The sequence below is a fragment of the Leptonychotes weddellii genome, chromosome 10, assembly GCF_054177405.1.
Source record: "Leptonychotes weddellii isolate Sample4059 chromosome 10, ASM5417740v2, whole genome shotgun sequence".
Lineage (NCBI taxonomy): Eukaryota > Metazoa > Chordata > Mammalia > Carnivora > Phocidae > Leptonychotes > Leptonychotes weddellii.
Genome location: NC_138378.1, coordinates 95651156 through 95669414, shown reverse-complemented (window position 1 = coordinate 95669414; position 18259 = coordinate 95651156). Strand labels below are relative to the sequence as shown.

The following is an 18259-nucleotide window of genomic DNA, read 5'->3' as shown; positions in this document are numbered from 1 at the left end:
TCTAAACTTAGAAATTAAGAACTCATATCACATTCTTTTGATGTTTGGGCATTGCTTAACAAGCCTGCCCGCGGAGTATTTAATTCTTTAGAAAAATGTACGTGTGTTTGACTGGCTACTCACTGTTAATTAAGGGCTTAGATTCCATGATGTGACATGTAACTTCTAGATCTACCAGCACCTGGTGGGGGCGGGGGCGGGGGGGGGAAGCCATGAATATGTTAAACATCCTACAACAAATAATTCTCTAGTGCCAAAAGTCAAAGTCGACAGGACTGAAGTTGGAAAACCCTGTTCCAAAGAGCTTCAAAGGCAATAATTTGGGAAATCAGGAGACCTTTGTCCCCTTCGTGAGAGCAGTGTGAGTGGTTTCTGCCCTGGGCTGATAAATAGTTGGGGAAGCAGGAAGCGAAGTCTTTCAGTGGGAAATTTTCTCTTACAGTTTCTGGTAGTGTCTGGTGTGAGATAAGGGAGAAACACCAGAAGGGAGGCAGGGTTAAGAAGTTTTTTTAGGAAGGATAATTGGTGGTAGAATTTAAAAATATTTGGATCAATTGAAATTTTCATTTTCCTTTAGACATTTGATGCCTTTGAAGCCCTAACCTAAGCCACGGTGGCAATGATACCATGTTGTTGAAAGATCTTTACAGTTTTTACACATTAAAAAGGGGAGAAAATAATGCTACTTATTTTTGGTCATGTCTTCACAATCGCAAATATTTAGCAAAAGAAAAGAAGTGCCTTTATGTTGAAAGTTGGATTCTCATAATTAATTATTTTTTTTGAAATTACTGTCACCCTATAAAGTTGTATTGCATTTTTCTATGTGAATATCTACAGGATTAAAATTAGTTTAACAGTCTTTCATTTATTAAATACAGACACCCCTTGAGTTATACTTCTTATACCATGAGTGACTAGCCAGTCATTACATCTAGAAGAAAAGTTCCTCCCAGTGTCCTTCTGTTTGAGAAATGGGAGTTTTCCATTACAGAGTGAGAGAGAGAAAGAGAGAGTAAATGTCATTACTGTTGGAATTGTCTTTATTATTATTATTATCATTATTTTTAAGGAGCATGGAACAGTTGTTTTGCCTCAGTTGAGAAATCAAAGAGCCCCGTGGCTGAACGGATAGTTCTTTCCTTGCTAGAAAACTCAGCAGAGGCTGTGGTTGGAGGTAGGATGAAATTTTTTTTTTTTAATTAGTTGGTAATCAGATGCCATAGCTGGAAGATGGGGTCTCTCTTTTCATTGGACAGCTATTAGCTGCTGCAACCAGCTGGGATAAGTCCACTTTTTTTTTTTCCTAAGTGGAAACGGCTAAGGCCAAAGCTATAGATAGGTGATATCCTGAAATCAACAGTTCTGAGTGAGAATTCAGCTGAAACATATAGTATGTTTTCGTATAGATTATGAAGGATTTTATGGGGTTACCTAGAAAACAAACCACAATTTATAGCATGATTTTCATAAGATATATTCCAAGTTCCAAACAAACTATAATTATTTTGGATCCTAATACCTCTGGGTTAGTCACTTGCTTTATGAGGCAAGCTTTCTTCTAAAATCATTACAGTGGTGAGTTTCAATTTTCTTCTTTTTCTAGATTCACTTTTCTATGTGTCTTAAGTGTAATGATGGGAGTCTAAACTTTATAAAATGGAAAAAGTTTTAACAATGGTTGGGGAATTAATGTGTCTCTGTTGGGGCACAAGAGGGGATTCTTCCTATAGATTTATTTGCATACCAGAGGCTGTCTCTACTGAACAATTTTTTGAAAGAGATCTGCTCCGAAGGAGAAAATAACTTGTCTTTATGTAGTCTGAGGATAGTGGGTCTGGGAAACTGCTAACCTAAATTTTCCCCAGCAGAACCTTTTACAAAATTGAGTTACTACCCAAGTTCAAAATGAAATCTTTTGTTCTACTTATGTATAATTGAAACTACCCTGGTATTTTACCTAATTTGTACATACATGTATTGTAACAATATTTTGCCTAACTGATGAACATTTGACTTTATTTTGAACTGCCACAAGGAAACTGACCTTGGCTTGTGAAGTTGACATACAAATCATCAAGAATGTCCCTGAACATTTTCTCTCAAGATGAAGAAAACATGCAGAAGGGAGGGGCAAGATTCCTCTTTACTCTGAATCTGTTGAGTTCCATTTTCAAGTTTATCCAAGGCTGTGCTTTGAACAGGCTGTCTACAGGAAACCAGAGTAAGAATGTGACTTAGAAAGCCTTCTGCAATTACTGAAGAAATTTCATTCCTATCTTCAAGTGTCCCAGAAAAACTGCTGATCATCAAGCAAGGTTGGTATCAATCAGGCAAAGTATATGCCTTTCTGAAAATGACTGTTTCTTCACTGAACAAAAACTTAATTTTTCTAGCCAAACAGGAAGTTTCTAATAAGAATTCCATATTTCAATGATGTCATCATATTTTTAATAAATGGTTTCAACATTGGATTGCTAAGTAGTATTACATAAATATTGTTGCTAATTTTTCTTTCCTGTGTATTTTTCTAAAATACCATTTAAGTTTTATTCAGCACAGGAATACTGGATCAACTATTTTATTGTATTTAAGTGATTAATAGCTTATTCACTAATTACTTAGTCTTGTGGAAACAGTTAATAAACTTACTCTTATGCCTTTTCCAAAGAAAGCATTTTTCCCTCGGAAGGTCCAATTTAGTCATAGTAATCTCAGAGTAATTTCATAATTTGGGGGGGTAATTTTCTTATGTTCTGGGGGTCCCCTAAAAGTAAAAATGCCCCCCAAACACCCCACTTGCATTAGACACAGTATTACTTTTCCTCTTTTCCCCGTCTACTCCTAGCCTAACCTGAACATGCTAGATCCACCATAATTCTGTATGTACCCTGTGGCTTAGAGATAATGGTTAACCCCTCGAGAGACGCTCCCCATGGGGTAGAGTACTCTGATCTGGATATTCAGGCCCTCTTGTAAGAGGAGCAGTCAAGGCTGAACCCCATTATTAACTGACTTGGGAGATGCAGACAGGACAATATCACCTACAGACTTCTGGGATGTGCTTATGAGAGGTGTTCTGATGAGCCTCCTTCGAATGTTCTATCACGCATCAGGATGGCCGGCCTCACAGGGTGTGGTTGAGAGGAAAAGCTCGCAGACAAAGCTAGGTTTGATTATTGCCTCTAAAACTGACTATGTGACTGGGGCCAAGTTTCTTCACCTCGGCAAGCGTCCGCTTCCCTACCCGAAACATTACTTGTCTCCCTGGACTGCTGGGACAATGGAATAAGAGGATTCACGTCTGAAGAAGGAAGCAGGAATGAAGTGTAAGACGCAATCAGTACTTTCGCCGTGGCCGTTGTTGCTGTTGGCTCTCCTCTGGTCTCCAGGTCTGATTTGGGAAACTTGGAGCTTCAGTTGTGCTGACTGGCTCCTCCATGTTGCTCTTTGTGCAGCCAGCCATGGACCCCTTTCTCTCTTCATGGTGGGCGTGTTCTTAATTTTAAAATAATGTCTTCAGTTATTCAGCAACAACATACTTCCTTGACTCCGGCCTGGAGAAGAAGGTAGGTGTTGCTGTTTTGAGGTAGGAGTTGGTGGTAACATGGTGGCACTTATTATATTTACAGCTCAACCTACAGTTCACAGAAATTCAGGTTGTAAATGAGAACACTCCAAGAGCAAAAATATAATAGATTGGAATGTAAATGGCAATATCTGACCATCACCAATTCCTGAGCCTTAAAGTAAAATCCAGATGAAATTTCTAGAACAAAATAAGAGTATAGCTTCTCAAGGAAATGGAGGCAAAACCCTTGATTGCCTTCTAACTAAACAGTTTCTTTGCCTTTAATGGTCTGTTCCCTGAGTAAGTTGATAGGTGATAAAAAGATTTGGAAATAATTATACAAGGAAATATAAGAATAGTTAACTATAGAGTAGATTGATAACTGTTACAGGGCTAAAACCAACTTGGGCATTCAGTTGCTTCCTGGAAACAAAACCACTTAGATAAAACCCAAGAAATGAAAAAATAAAACAAAACAAAAAAACCCCTGATAAACCCATAACACATGCTTTACCACAGGAAGGACTACAAAGTTCTTAATGCTTTTCTCTTGACTATACATACTACTTTCAAAAAAATTTTTTTCAAAATATTTATTTAACATTGAGTATGTGCACTGTGCCACGCACTGAGGATACCAAGATAGATACATCCTTGCCTTGAAAAGGGTCCCAATCTCAAGGACCCGATAGTCACTGACCAAGCAGTAATAACACAATGTACAAGAGAGAGGCGTCTGCAAGGCAGCAAGGAGGGGTTTTGTGTTTGTTTAATCATTATCTTTCCACAAAAGTTTTGATGGGGGCATGGATGGATACATCTTTTGGGGAGGAGAAAAACGTACAGAGTAGCTTCTCAGGGGAAGCAGATTAAACTGGATGAATTGGTTTTTGACAAGCGGTAAACAGTAGGGCATTCTAGGCACAGAGAGCAGCCTGAAGAGCACACAGAGACTGGAAAATCTGTGGCTTATGGAAAGATGATAAGGCAGTTTGGCTATAGCTGAAGTATAGGATGATGCCTAGTAGGGAAAAGCTGGAGAAGCAGGTGAGGACAAATTGTGAAGGGCCAGATCATTGTAGCACTGTGCTAGTTGTGACGGAGAAAAGTGTCTTAATCAGTTCCAGCTGCTATAACAAATTACCATAGGCTGGGGGGCTTAAATGACACTTATTTCTCACAGCCCTGGAGGCTGGAAATCCAAGATCATGGTGCCAGGGTAGTTGGGTTCTGGTAAGAGTCCTTTTCCAGGTTGCAGACAGCTGGCTTCTCACTGTATCCTCACATGGTAGAAAAAGACAGCTCTGGCCTCTTAGTCTTCTTATAAGAGCAATAATCCTATTCACAGGGCTCCAACCTTGTAACCAAATTATCTGCCAAAGGCCCTGCCTCCAAATTGCATCACTTTGGGGATTAGGGTTTAAGTATATGAACTTTGGAGGAACACAAACATTTGTCTATGGCAAACAGAAACTTTGAAACTCCTAATGGTTGTTTTCCACACCCCCCCTTTAGTAGTTCCTTTGATGCTACACTCGAGTAAGGGTGGGGGAGTCATTTCTTCTTTTTTAGGTTATCCCTACAACAGTACCTGGCAAGGGTTGCTCCTCTCTGGGCTGTTTAGTTTTAACTTTACCAGACGTCAATGGCTACCACTATCTCAGTTTCTACCTCTCAGATAATTTTTACTGAGCAAGGAACAGAATCAACAATACTGGCAGCAGGGAGAGGGACCGATGTTATGTAGGCGTACAGGAGTCCGGCTATTTTACCCTACTTCCTGGACTTGAAGAACAAGTCAGTACCAGCTGCCATCTTCCTTTTGGAGCAAAGAGTTGGTAAGGCCTTGTTCTTAGCTCACACTCCCTATTTTTATTGAGGATCTCTTCTGTGCTGTGCACTGAGGACATAGCAGTGAACAACTCAGTGGGCTGCTTCTGGAAAAGCTTTAATCGCAAGGTGCTTTAAGCTTTTTAAGTATTATAGAAGAGACAGTATCCAAATCATATTTGTATCCAAATCTTATTTAAAAAAACAAAAACAAAAAACCCTATGATCACCCTGCATAACACGTTTACAGTATATTGTATCCTGGTCAAACAAAACAAATATTAGCATTATATTGTAATATCCTTGCAAACCGTATAATAAGAGTCAAAGTGGTTTTTGGAATGGAGTGCTCTTCTAGCTAGTTTCAAATCTTAGAAGTGTTAGCCTGCTGTCTTCCAAAATATAACTTTGTTTTAATAAAATGACTGTCGCTATGGCTAGGCTTAATTCTTTAATGCAGCTTGCTTAAAACTCAAAAAACACCTTATAGTCTCAAGGATCCTATAGAATCCCCATCAGCACATAGCATTGTATAGATGATAAAATAAGCTTTTTAATTTTTCGTAGAGCAAGATTTTTTTTTTTTTTTTTGATAAATAGGAGTGATCCGTTTTTAATCCCATTCAGTACATTGGCGGGGAATTTAGTAATCAAGACTAAGTTCTCTGCAAGCCTAAATTTAAAGCTCAAAGTGGGGGCAATACAGAAAGAGTGTTTTTGTTTGGCAGAGTTTGTTTTCATCGTACAACCCACAGAAAAGTGAAGTTGGGTAAAATCTCTTATGTTAGGGATCTGAGAAGCCTGTGGTTTTCAGCTAAAAGCAACTCAGAATGGTGGGGGTATGAAGAGGTTGGGGATTTTAGTCATTAAGATGGAACCTGAGTTAAAGTTAAGAAACGTGGTTTCGGACACGATTACTTATTAGTGTAAGACGTCTGCCCTACCCTGTAATGCAGATCAAACTTCAAGGTTGTGCCTAGGAGGGCAAACAAAGAAGGGTATACAGGGCGAGGGGTGAGTTTGGACGCGGGAAAGAGCCAGGGGCAGGCGGGTTTGGGGAGCTGCAGTGATGGGACGAACGCGCTGGGCCGGGCGCCCGGGGGAGACGGGCTTGGAGGGACGGCGGCATCCCGGCAACAATATGCGGTGCGGGCCGAAGCGCCGGCGGAGCGCATTCTCCTTCTGGAAAAGCTGCGCTGGGCGCCGGCCCGGGTCTGTCGAACCCCCGCGGGAAGAGGCGGGAGCCGTAGGGCGAGCGGCCGCGGGCTCCTCCCCCGGCGCCTCCGCTCTCTGGGTCAGGACGCGGCGGGCCGCGGGGCCGAAGGTGGGGACCCGCGGGCTCCGGGCTGCTGTCCGCCGTCCGCCGCTCCGCTCCCGTCCGCCCGGCCGCAGGTCCCGGGTCCCCGTTCTCCGACCGCGGAGAGGCCCGCGCGGCGAACTCAGGTGCGTGCGGAGGTGGGCACTGGGCGGCTCGGCGGGCAGAGGCCCGACGCGCCCGGGGTGCGGAGGGCTGAGGCGGTACTTCCGGCGGCCTCCGCGGCACTTCCGGGTCCCGCGGGCGTTCCCGCCGCCAACTCCCTGCGAGGCATCCTTCCGCCGGCCGGCGCCGCGTTGCGCCCTCCCGGTGGCAGAGTCGGCTGGCGGTGGCTTTCCCGTCCCAGGGCAGCCCTGTCGAGCCGGCATCTGGAAGCTTCAGTCCTGGAGCTCGCAGGTGTTTCCACGCAGGCCGCCCGTCGTGCGTGCTTGGGGAGCTGGCGGTGTGCTGCCGGCCCGGCGGCTCCCTGCAGACCGGAGGAGTTGCAGCCGGAGACACTGGGTCGCCTCATAGCCTCCGCTCCTGGGTCTTACCTTTCAGCCTCCGGCAAACATTTTCGTTGTGTTGTGTTTTGCTCTGACTCCGATCCTCTCCCTATTTTACTACAAAAGGAAGGCCAAATTTTAAGTGCCACAAATATTTGCAAATAAGGCAAACATCAGCGAGCCCTGAGTTTAAAAGAAATTATTAAACGGAAAATAGTGAGAACCTGATGAAATAGGAGTATTAGAATTCACTTAGAAAGTACTAGGTTATCCAGGTCGCCGTGAGGAATCTGATTGCCAATTCAAGGTCTCAGAGGTAATCCTTTGGGAAACAAACCGCAGGCCTGAGTGTAACCCATGATGTTCCTTTCCCCTTCTTGCAAAATTTTTCATACATCTTCCAAGTACCAGAGTTACATTTTTATGTGCTTCCCCCTAAGTTTCTGCTGATGAGTTAAATGAATATATATGCTAGATATTGCTGAAAACATTGTAATTTGATAAAGCACAATTTCCATTTCTAAAAATTAATTTTAATGTAGAAATTTATTTAGCGTTAACATTTTGGTGATTTATTACTTCAGTAGGATTCTTGGTTCTCATCTGCAAATAATTATGTATTACCCATTAATTTTAGATGCCAATATTTTTTATTAAAATAATGTCTCATTTTCTATCATTACTAGCACCTTACAAACCAAACTTGTAAGGGGAATAATACTTAACATTTGATTATCTAGTCAATATATTTTTTAATTACTGTTTTTATATTAAAGTATAGTGTACACTAATTTGATAATTAAACATATAAAAGTTACATAAAAAATGTAATATAACCTTTGAAATTATACTGCAGGTAAGCAAGTATTCTGATTTATTACTTTGCTAGCTACTTTTTTTTTTTTTTTTTTAAGATTTATGTATTTTTAGAGAGAGTGAGTGCAGGGGACAGGGGCAGAGGGGAAAGGGAGAGGGAGAGTCTTAAGGCTCCAAGGTAAGTCTGAGGAGGGGCTCGATCTCACTACCCTGAGCTCATGACCTGAGCAGAAACCAAGAGTCTGGCACCTAACCAACTGCGCCACCCAGGTGCCCCTGCTAGTTACTATTTTTAATGAGTGGCATTTTTCAGATTGGTGGCTTAGAAGCAGGTGTATTTTATACTGATATAAAATTGAAACATAAATTGCTCTATTAGTCTCTAATTGTGGTTATTCAAAAGCAATACCTGCTCCACTGATTGATTGTTGTTTTTCCCCCAGTTGATTTTTATAGTTCTGAAATCCTGAACATCTCTGCCCAGTTCAGCATCCTCCTTCGTATCCTTATGGATGCTTTCTGAATCTTCCTCATGCAGCAGTACATCCAGGAGTTATCAGGGTAACAGTTTTCTTGTCCTAGTCAGATGGCCCCTTGACAGCTGTATGCCTCAGTTTGCTTACCTGCAATAGAGATAATAACAGGACCTGCCTCCAAGAGATAATTTGGAATCGGTATAATTCCTATAGAAAAGGTCAAACAAAAATTCATGCTCCTGGCCACCTATTTATACCTGGGACAGTCTCAGGGATAAGATCACCTCCTAGGTAGATTTTGACTTCAATTTATTTACTTGATTAAATGAAAATAATTTCAAACTAGGCTATGTTTTTTCATGTAAAGTTCAAGGAAGGCCCAGCAGGAATGAGCCAAGAAAGCAATCAGAATAGGAAGATTTCTTTTAATAGACCTCCGGATCAGCATATGAACATTCTGCATTAATCTTTTTATTGACAAAAAGCCAAGAAGATCAAGTTTGATGCATGTGTATTAGATGTAATGCAAATGGAAGTCATGGGCACGTAATGACTTTTCTTAATATCTGTTGCCTTTTTGCAATAATCTTTCAAAATAATTTAGTTTGGTGATAAATTTTTTGTGCGTGGAAATAAGTATACAGCTAATAATAATTACCCACAACTTCAGCTGCATTGATCCCAATCTACTGCTGGCCTGTCTCCTGTTTGGGATAGGCGAGGACAAATGGTTAGACTTACAGTTCCGTTCTACCAATTAGGTAAAAATGCTTTTTGCTTAAAAAAAATTAATTCCAGGCAAACTTCCCTGAGGTCAGGCAGGCCAGATTAAGCACACAGCCTTTCTCCTAGAATCTTTGGCTTTAGAAGAAGGGATTCTTAATTCTCTTGGATATAATATTCACCAACATCTGAGGTAATTTCTGGAAAGTTACTATTTTAAAATCATTAGTCCTCTTTTACACTGAGACCTGTAATGAAATGGAGCATCCAAATAGGATCCTCCCTGCATTCAATGCATATCCTCTATTATATTACTTAAGGAATCTGAGAAGACATTCTCTTAGGCAGACTTCTTAGAAATAATCTTCTTATTCACTCTCCCATGTGGCACCATTTGAAACACCACATTTAGTTGCTCATTTAGAGTATAAGAAACAATGGCTTGCTCAAGTATGTGAGATCATGGGATAGAGACCATAGGAAGGTACGTTTCAGGTATGCAACTGAATTCAGAATTCGCATCTTTCCAGTGCTCCTTCCCCTGTTCTCACGCTCAGCTGTTTATTTTGTTTCCTAGTTCACTTGGAACAATGAAGCACCCACAGAGAACTTTCATAAGCTCCCACTGTCACATCTACCCACCTTCCTGAATCTGCTCACATAATCTGCCTTTTCTTTCATTCCTATGAATGAACGGTTTGTGTTTCCATCCAAGGTCAACGTCTGTGCCTGGGTACTGCAGACCATCCGTCCCTCTGCCTTCTCAAGGTTACTGCTGCAGTGATTCTCTGATCTTTTACTTCATCATTTTATCTTCCTTTAAAAAAAAAAAATTGGATCTTGTCCATGCCCAAATAGAAATGCTATTATTTCTCCATCTTTTTGGCACCATTTTCCAATATAGTCATGACATTTCTTCTCTCCTTACTTGCTGTTTGCCCGTTTGTTCTTTTTTCTCCCTCTTCTGACTTCTTTTGGACTAATTGAGTATCTTTACTATTACATTTTTATCTCCACTCTTGGCTTATTATTTATACCTTTATGGAGTTTTTTTAAACTGTTCTTGTTTGTTTAGTGTTTGCCCTTGGATTTACAACTGTACATCTTTAACTTACTATTATGACACTGCATTATAATCCAAGACCCTTACAACAGTATGTCCTATTTTATCCCCTCCCATACTTTGGGCTATTGTTGGCCTCATTTTTTACTTCTACATATGTTATAAGCCCCATAGTTGGTTAATATCATTTTTGCTATAATAAGCGAATGTTTTATAAAGAAATCTTAAAGTGAGAAAAATGACTTTTCATATTCACCCTCGTATTTGCCACTACTGATGTAATTCATCTTCTGTGTAGATTCAGGTTTCTATCTGTTATCATTTTCCTTCTGCCTGAAGAACCTCTGTTAGCATTTCTTGTAATGTGTGTCTGATGGCAATGAATTCTCTCAACTTTTCTTTGTCTAAAAAAGTCTTTGTTTGGGACGCCTGGGTGGCTCAGTCATTAAGTGTCTGCCTTGGACTCAGGTCATGATCCCAGGGTCCTGGGATCGAGTCCGGCATTGGGCTCCTTGCTCAGCCAGGAGTCTGCTTCTCCCTCCGCCTGCTTGTGAGCTCTCTCTCTCTCTGACAAATAAGTAAATAAAATCTTTAAAAAAAAATAACCACTTTAAAAAGTTTTTGTTTTACCCTCATTTTTGGAAACTATTTCACTGGGTATAGAAATGTAAGTTGACAGTTTCTTCCAGTACTTTAAAGATGACACTCCATTGTTTTTTTTGCCTGAATAGTTTCTAAGGTGATTCGCTGAGACAATGTGCGCTGTAATCTTACCCTTTTTTCTCTGTACACATGATGTCATTTTTCCCCACTGACTACTTTTAAGATTCCTTCTTTATCACTGGTTTTCAGTGTTTTTGTCTAATTTGGAAATTTTTTGGCCATTTTTCTTTCAAATACTTTGTATACCCCTTTTTCGTCCCTATAACTTGAACTATATATGTTTTAGACTGCTCGATATTGCCATAGGCTGTGCTTGGTTTTTCATTTTTTTGTTTCTTAGTCTTAATATGTGTGTGTGGTGTATGTATATACACATATTTTTTAATTTTTAAAAATTTTTTAAATTTAAAATTTAAAAAATTTTTTCATTTCTGTGTTTCATTTTATATGGTGTCTTAGTCCATTGGAGCTGCTGTAACAAAATACCATAGACCGGGTGGCAACAGAAGATTTATTACAGAACAACAGAAATTTATATCTCACAGTTCTAAAGCTGGGAAATCCAAGATCAAGGCACTGACAGATTCGTTGTCTTATGAAGGCCAATTGGTTCATAGACGGCACCCTCTCCTTATAACTTTACAGAGTGGAAGGATGGAGGGGTATCTGGGGGTTCTGTTTTATGAGTGCCCTAATCTCATTTATGAAGACTCTGCCTCCTGAAGGCCCCACCTCCTAATACTATTACCATGGGAATTAAGATTTCAACATATGGATCTAGAGGAGACACAAACATTTAGTCTGTAGTAGATGGTTTCTGTTGCTTTGTCTTCGGGTTTGCTGACTTTTTTCTCCAGAATGCTTTTTCTTCTATTAATCTCATTCAATAAAATTTTATTTCAGATATTTTATTTTTCATCTCCAGAAGTTCTGTTTGGTTCTGCTTAATACCTTCTATTTCTCTCCTCATCATGTTTATGTTTTTCTTTAACATATTTTTAATATTTATATTAAATAGTGAACATATTTGTAATAGTTGTTTTAACATCCTGTCTGCTAATTACATCATCTCTGTCATTTTCCTGCTTCTTTATGTATTGAGTAATTTTTGATTGGATGATCAACATTGCGATTTTATGTCATTGCATTCTGAACGTTTTCAGTTCCTTTAAAGAGTTTTGGACTTTCTCTTGGATGCAGTTAAATTATTTGTGAATTAGTTTGATCCTTTGGAGACTCGTTTTTTAATCTGTTTTAGAGCAAGTCTAAATAAATCTTAACTCTAGGATTAATTAGGCCTCATTTCCAAGGCATCACCCTTCTGAGATCCCTACTGAAAGTCTCAGATATTTGGTAAACACTCTCTACTCTGGCTGGTGGGAATTTGTGTAATCTTTAGGAATAGTTAGGTTTATAGCTTCCTGGAAATTGTTCATTTGCCTGGCCTGATGGGGTTTGACTGGTATTCAGTTAAAGATTTAAGGAGACTCCTACGCATATTTCTAGAGCTCTTTCTCTACATACTTTCCACATCTTCAGTACTGTGCCACACGAATTCTAGGTCCTTCAGTTTCTCTGAACTCTGTTCTCTGTTCAGCTCAATAGACTACCAGGCTTTGTTTGGTTTTCCCCTTCCTGTGCCATAGTCCAGAAATGCCTCCAATTAAAAACCCAGAGAGATCATAGAACTTCCCTCATTTGTTTCCTTTTTCTTGGGGATCATGGGTAGCAGTGCTATATCAGTCTGCTCCTTGAGAAAGTGTCAAGAAAAACAAACCAGAAATTTCATGAATTTAAATTCCTATAACAGACAGTTTACCATTATTTGTAACATTTCTCTCAAATTGCTAACAAAATTTAATAAGGGTGTTTGCAAACTACTGGATATTGATGGGAAGATAATTTGGGGAACTTCAAAGTCTGTAAAGAAGCCTCACTATATTTTATTCTAAACACAGAAGTTTATTATAGTACTAACATACTTATTGCCATTTTAAAGTCTTGGAAGGAAAAGGACTTTATATTATTATAAATATTATGTTTATATTATATTATTATATTTTATATACTTATTTATATATTTAATATATATTTGTATATAATATTATATATGTTTATTTAATATTATGAATTATACTATTGTTTTCCATTAATGGTCTTCTGATTTTAAGAACAGAGATAAACAATAAAACTTGTGAAGATGGGATATACCAAAGAAAAATTATGGTGCATTTAGTCAGAGTAGCTGAGTTTATGTGGAATTAGGCAGACTAACGCTTGAGCCTTGAATGTAAAACAGTGAAAGTTCAGATGGAGAGAAGAGTCAAAGAAAGGACATTTTTGCTACTTTAAAAAAGAGGAAAATTTGAAAGAAAATAAAAACATTAAGACCTCAGACAGAAATAGAAATGTAAAGAGCAGAGACATTCTGGGTCAAAAGGAGAAAGGAGATGAAGCCTGCATGTGTTAGCATTTTTGCTCTGCGTGCTGAAAAAAAAAAGAGATGAGGTGGGTTATAAACTTGCCAGAGCTCTCTGATATATTTTATATTCCAAATCCTTGGGCTTTTAAAATGTTTATTACTCTAAGTATATGTGTGAACTGGGTACTAAGAAAAAGCTCCTTGGACTTCCTTAAAGATTGGATAAGACTCAGAAATCAGCATACTAATTTTATACAGATAAAGGGTGCAAACACAGTTAAGCACAATTTGAATTCTCAAATAGCTTTTTTTTTCAGAAATGTATAATGATGCTTTTACCAATATACATCATACTCTTTAAAAATTCGGATCAGTCATGTAGAATACAAATTCTGAATTAAAATTGAAACTTTACACTGGACTTCAGTGATATCCTTAAAGTAAATCTTTCGATGGGGCCACATACATTTTAGGGGTAAATATATTATACTTATTTATAAATTTTAGTTTATGATTTATCGTGTGTGTGTGTCTATGATGTAGACTTGACTTCTCTTGATTGAGAAAGCTTTAATATTTTTGTCTTGGGCGAAGACAGAAACAACATTCATTTACATTTATGCTTTCAATTTTAGAAACAAAACCCAAGAAATGCCTCATTCCACAAACAAAGAACTGATACTTGGTATCATGGTGGGAACTACTGGAATCAGCTTGCTTCTTTTGTGGTACCACAAGGTTCGTAAATCAAGGACAACATTGAATTTACCTAACTTTCTTTCTCTGGGTAATAAGTTTGATTCTGTGACTTTTCAAGATGAAATGTGTAATGGCCAAGGAACAGCTGCAATCTTTCAAGGAAGGCAGCTTCAGATATTGGAGAAGTTAAACGAATTACTGACAAATATGGAAGAACTCAAAGAGGAAATCAGAGTTCTTAAAGAAACGATTCCAAAGCTGGAGGAATATATACAAGGTGAACTTGGAGGGAGGATAACTGTTCATAAGATAAGTCCTCAGCACAGAGCTAGAAAAAGAAGGCTTGCCACAGTTCAAAGTTCTGGAACAAGCAATAGTTCAGAGGAAGCAGAAAGTGAAGGAGGGTAAGTTTCTTGATGATGTTTCCCATGCTGAATTGATTATTTATCTCATTATTGCTATTATTTAGATACCTTCATTATACATTTCCAGTTATGTATTTTGCTACGAATAAGATTAAAAAAAGAAATGATTTTTTGGCTTACATCATAATTAAAACTATATTCAATAGTGGTCTGTATTTAAGATAGTTTAGACTGCAATGACAAAAAGAATATAAGTGACTTACTAGCACCAGGTGCCATCATGTGAGTAATAAAAAAGTCATTAATTGTTTGCCAAAATGTGTAACCTATTTTTATATGTGGCCATGGTGTCACCCCTTATATAAGAACTGTACAAGAAGTGCTCTCAGCTAGAACTTTCTGTGATGACGGAAAAGGTCTAAATCTACGCTGCCAGTACGGTAGCCATTAGCCACCTTAGCCATTAAGCACCTGAAATGTAGCTAGTGCAAATGAGAAACTGAATTCCTAATCTTATTTAATTGTAATTAATTTAAATAGACATGGGACTAGTGGCTTACGGAATTGGGCAGTGAAGACCTAAAAAGATTTGAGAAGGTACAAGTGATTCAGTTTCATCCTCACCATCCTCAATGGTAAACCTTTGAATTCTAAAACCAAGAACATAAAAAATATTCTTTTAGAAGAAAAGCAAATGATTTATGAGTTTAAAAAAACCTGTGCCCAGCTAGTGTTTCTGAGGTGTAAAATAGGCAAGTAAATAAAGAATCACTAGAGGTTCTTTAGGGCAGGGACACTATGTTTGTTATAGTCTTAACACCTTGCTCTTGTACCCAGCACAGAGTAGATGCCAATAAATATTTCACGAATGAATGAGTGTTCTGCTAAATGACCATGGAATTGGGAGAAGAGAGGGGAAGGGAGAAGAGAGGAAACAAAGGGTAGGGATAAAAGTGTGATTTCATAGATAAAGAAATGTAAATGGTGGAGCAAGTCTTTGATATCATGCTAGGACTGGAATTACTTAGCATTTTTATATATGAACTGGAGACATAACTCTATGAAAAATCTTTCAGATAGGAAAGAGCCACAAGTGGTAGATCTAGATAACAGGAAGATTTTAAACATTTGTGTCCCTGAACAGCAACAAGTTGTAGACTGATTTTAAAATTGGCAGTGGAGTCTTTAAAAGGAATTGAAAAGAGTTCTAAATATTCCAGAGCTGTAAATCTGAAAAGGCCCTGTAAATTATTAAGGGTATAGAGAACAACAGCTTTGTACTCTAATGAGGACAAAGATCCCAACACAACATTGGACATCGATGAGTTATTGAAGACCAGCAATGGTTATCATACCTTTATGTAAATCTAGGGCATTTCCTCATGAGGAATCCTGTGTGCAACTTTGGCAAGCACATCTTTGAAAGGACATAATGGATCTTAAGGACTAGCCAGAGAAGATCCCCTAGACTGGGAGGAGAGACGGCAGTCCCGGTAAAGGAGTGGAGGCCAAAAGGCTGAATATGCCCTTCATCTAAAAAGACCCAGGTTAGATTGAGCACAGGCTTGTTCAAGAACTTCTAAAATTCTAGGAAAAGAGGCAAACTTTCATAAGTTTAAGATAAGTTTGGGACAATCAGAGAAAGACAATTATCATATGGTTTCACTCATATGTGGAATATAAGAAATAGCGCAGAGGACAATCGGGGAAGGGAGGGAAAACTGAATGGGAAGAAATCAGAGAGGGAGCCAAACCATGAGAGACTCTTAACTACAGGAAACAAAACTGAGGGTTGCTGGAGGGGAGGCGGGTAGAGGGATGGGCTAACCGGGTGATGGGCATTAAGGAGACCCCGTGATGTGATGAGCACTGGGTGTTATATGCAACTGATGAATTATTGAATACTACATCTGAAACTAATGATGTACTATATGTTGGCTAATTGAAATTAAAATTTGAAAAAAGGTAAGTTTGGACAAATGAAAACAAGGTAACTGTGGGACTTAATTAACTTCAAGTAATGGTATAGGCATTCACTGTTTATGTGAGTTCAAGAAGGATTTGTGAAATTTCTAAGTAAGAGTCACAGATGGCTAATAAAAACTTTAAGACTGATGTCAGGTAAGACATTCCCTCTTCTTGCTCGATCCTGGGTGCTTTTGTTAGCAGTAGAATACTAGGATAGAGGCAAGGGAGCCCTAATGACTTGGACTAGATTACAGTGAATGGCCCTTAACACAGCAGAGGGAAACTTTTTCCTGTTTAGCTATACTTCAATAAAATAAACAAAACAAGCAAACAGACACTTAATGTGGATTTTTTTTGAGAGAGGAATAGGATACAGAAAGATTTAATACCTCTTTCTAAATAAAAAACCTAGAGACAAAGTTTTTAAATAAATAATGTACTTTTTAAAAACAAGGTCTCGGAGCGCCTGGGTGGCTCAGTTGGTTAAGCGTCTGCCTTCGGCTCAGGTCATGATCCTGGAGTCCCGGGATCGAGTCCCGCATTGGGCTCCCTGCTCGGCGGGGAGTCTGCTTCTCCCTCTGACCCTCCCCCTTCTCATGCTCTCTCTATCTCTCTATTCTCTCTCTCAAATAAATAAATAAAATCTTTAAAAATAAATAAATAAAAACAAGGTCTCTATAAAGTATAGTTGTGTAAATTTTAGATTGCCTGTCCTGATAAACCTCCCAGGGGACAGAAATGACTGGTCATGGTAAGATACAGTCCTAGCCCCATTAACATATTTAAGTTGAGATGTATACATCTTAGTGTCCTTGACAGCAAAATTAAAACATCAAATGATAATTGCATGTTCCATATGTAAAGTTTATCTTTTACCAAAGGTTCCTGGAGCTTTTGACTTCTTTTAGTAAAAAAGGTGCCAGTCACAATTTGCTGACCCTGTTCTTTTTACACAAAAAGAGGGAAGAAATGAATTATATCCTTAGGTGGTATCCAAACCTTGAGTGGGTCGATCAGTAGAACGCATTTTCTGCCAACAGTATGTTCTGCATGCCTGTCTTCATACACAGCATCATTGTGGACATAGGGATTTATGCCTTTTTTGGACTTAGCTAATTTCATCTACTTCATGGTGGAGGTGATGGTGCCAGAGGCTCAAATTCTCATAATGTGGCCATCAGAGGGCCTGTCAAGTTTTTTCCTTTTCCTTCGTAGCACTAGCGAGAACATCTTGGAAGGCATCTGTGCTTCTTGGTAATACTATGTTTTGACGGATTTTGTTTTTGTCCCTGCTCCAAGACTTGGAGTCAGCCACTGCCTTGGCAGTGCTGGTTCCTTTCAGGGACAAATAGTACTAGACAGTAGCAGCTGGGTGTGCAGACACATACTGTTTGTAGGCAGGATGATACCAGAGCTTGTTTGGGCCCATTTAGGGTCAGGGTAAAGAAAAATAGTTTTAAATATTTTCCACATCATGAGTTCACATTGGTGTTTTCAGCTTAAACAGAAGTCCTTCCTTATTTCTGAAAACTTTTTAGCTTGTTTTCCTTTTCAAGCTGCTCACTGCTCTTTTTTTCTGCCAACTTTTATCTCTATTGCTCTATCGAACCATGGGTTTAAAAAGTTATTTAAATCACAATGTTATGTGGAGGTGCCTCAAAAAATTAAAAATAGAGCTACCCTATGACCCAGCAATTGCACTACTGGGTATTTACCCCAAAGACACAGATGTAGTGAAAAGAAGGGCCATATGCACCCCAATGTTCATAGCAGCAATGTCCGCAATAGCCAAACTGTGGAAAGAGCCGAGATGCCCTTCAACAGATGAATGGATAAAGAAGATGTGGTCCATATATACAATGG

The 18259-nt window shown here is 39.0% G+C and overlaps 1 protein-coding gene across 7 annotated transcripts in view; it reads left to right on the top strand.

Annotated features, from left to right (window-relative positions):
- Nucleotides 1–1833: 1833 nt before the first annotated feature.
- LOC115938388 (regulator of microtubule dynamics protein 2-like) overlaps nt 1834–18259 on the top strand; it is a 40239-nt gene continuing 23813 nt past the window's right edge. The window contains exons 1-3 of one of the 7 annotated variants that reach the window (XM_081796901.1): nt 6936–7517; nt 8461–8578; nt 14000–14467. In XM_081796901.1, coding sequence (XP_081653027.1) covers nt 8550–8578; nt 14000–14467 — 497 coding nt within the window. In that variant the 5' untranslated portion in view covers nt 6936–7517; nt 8461–8549. Of the gene's footprint in view, nt 2319–5031; nt 5410–6394; nt 6416–6527; nt 6845–6935; nt 7518–8296; nt 8579–13999; nt 14468–18259 lie in introns of those variants that run through there. The other 6 variants (XM_081796903.1, XM_081796905.1, XM_081796904.1 and 3 more) reach the window with 6 other exon arrangements.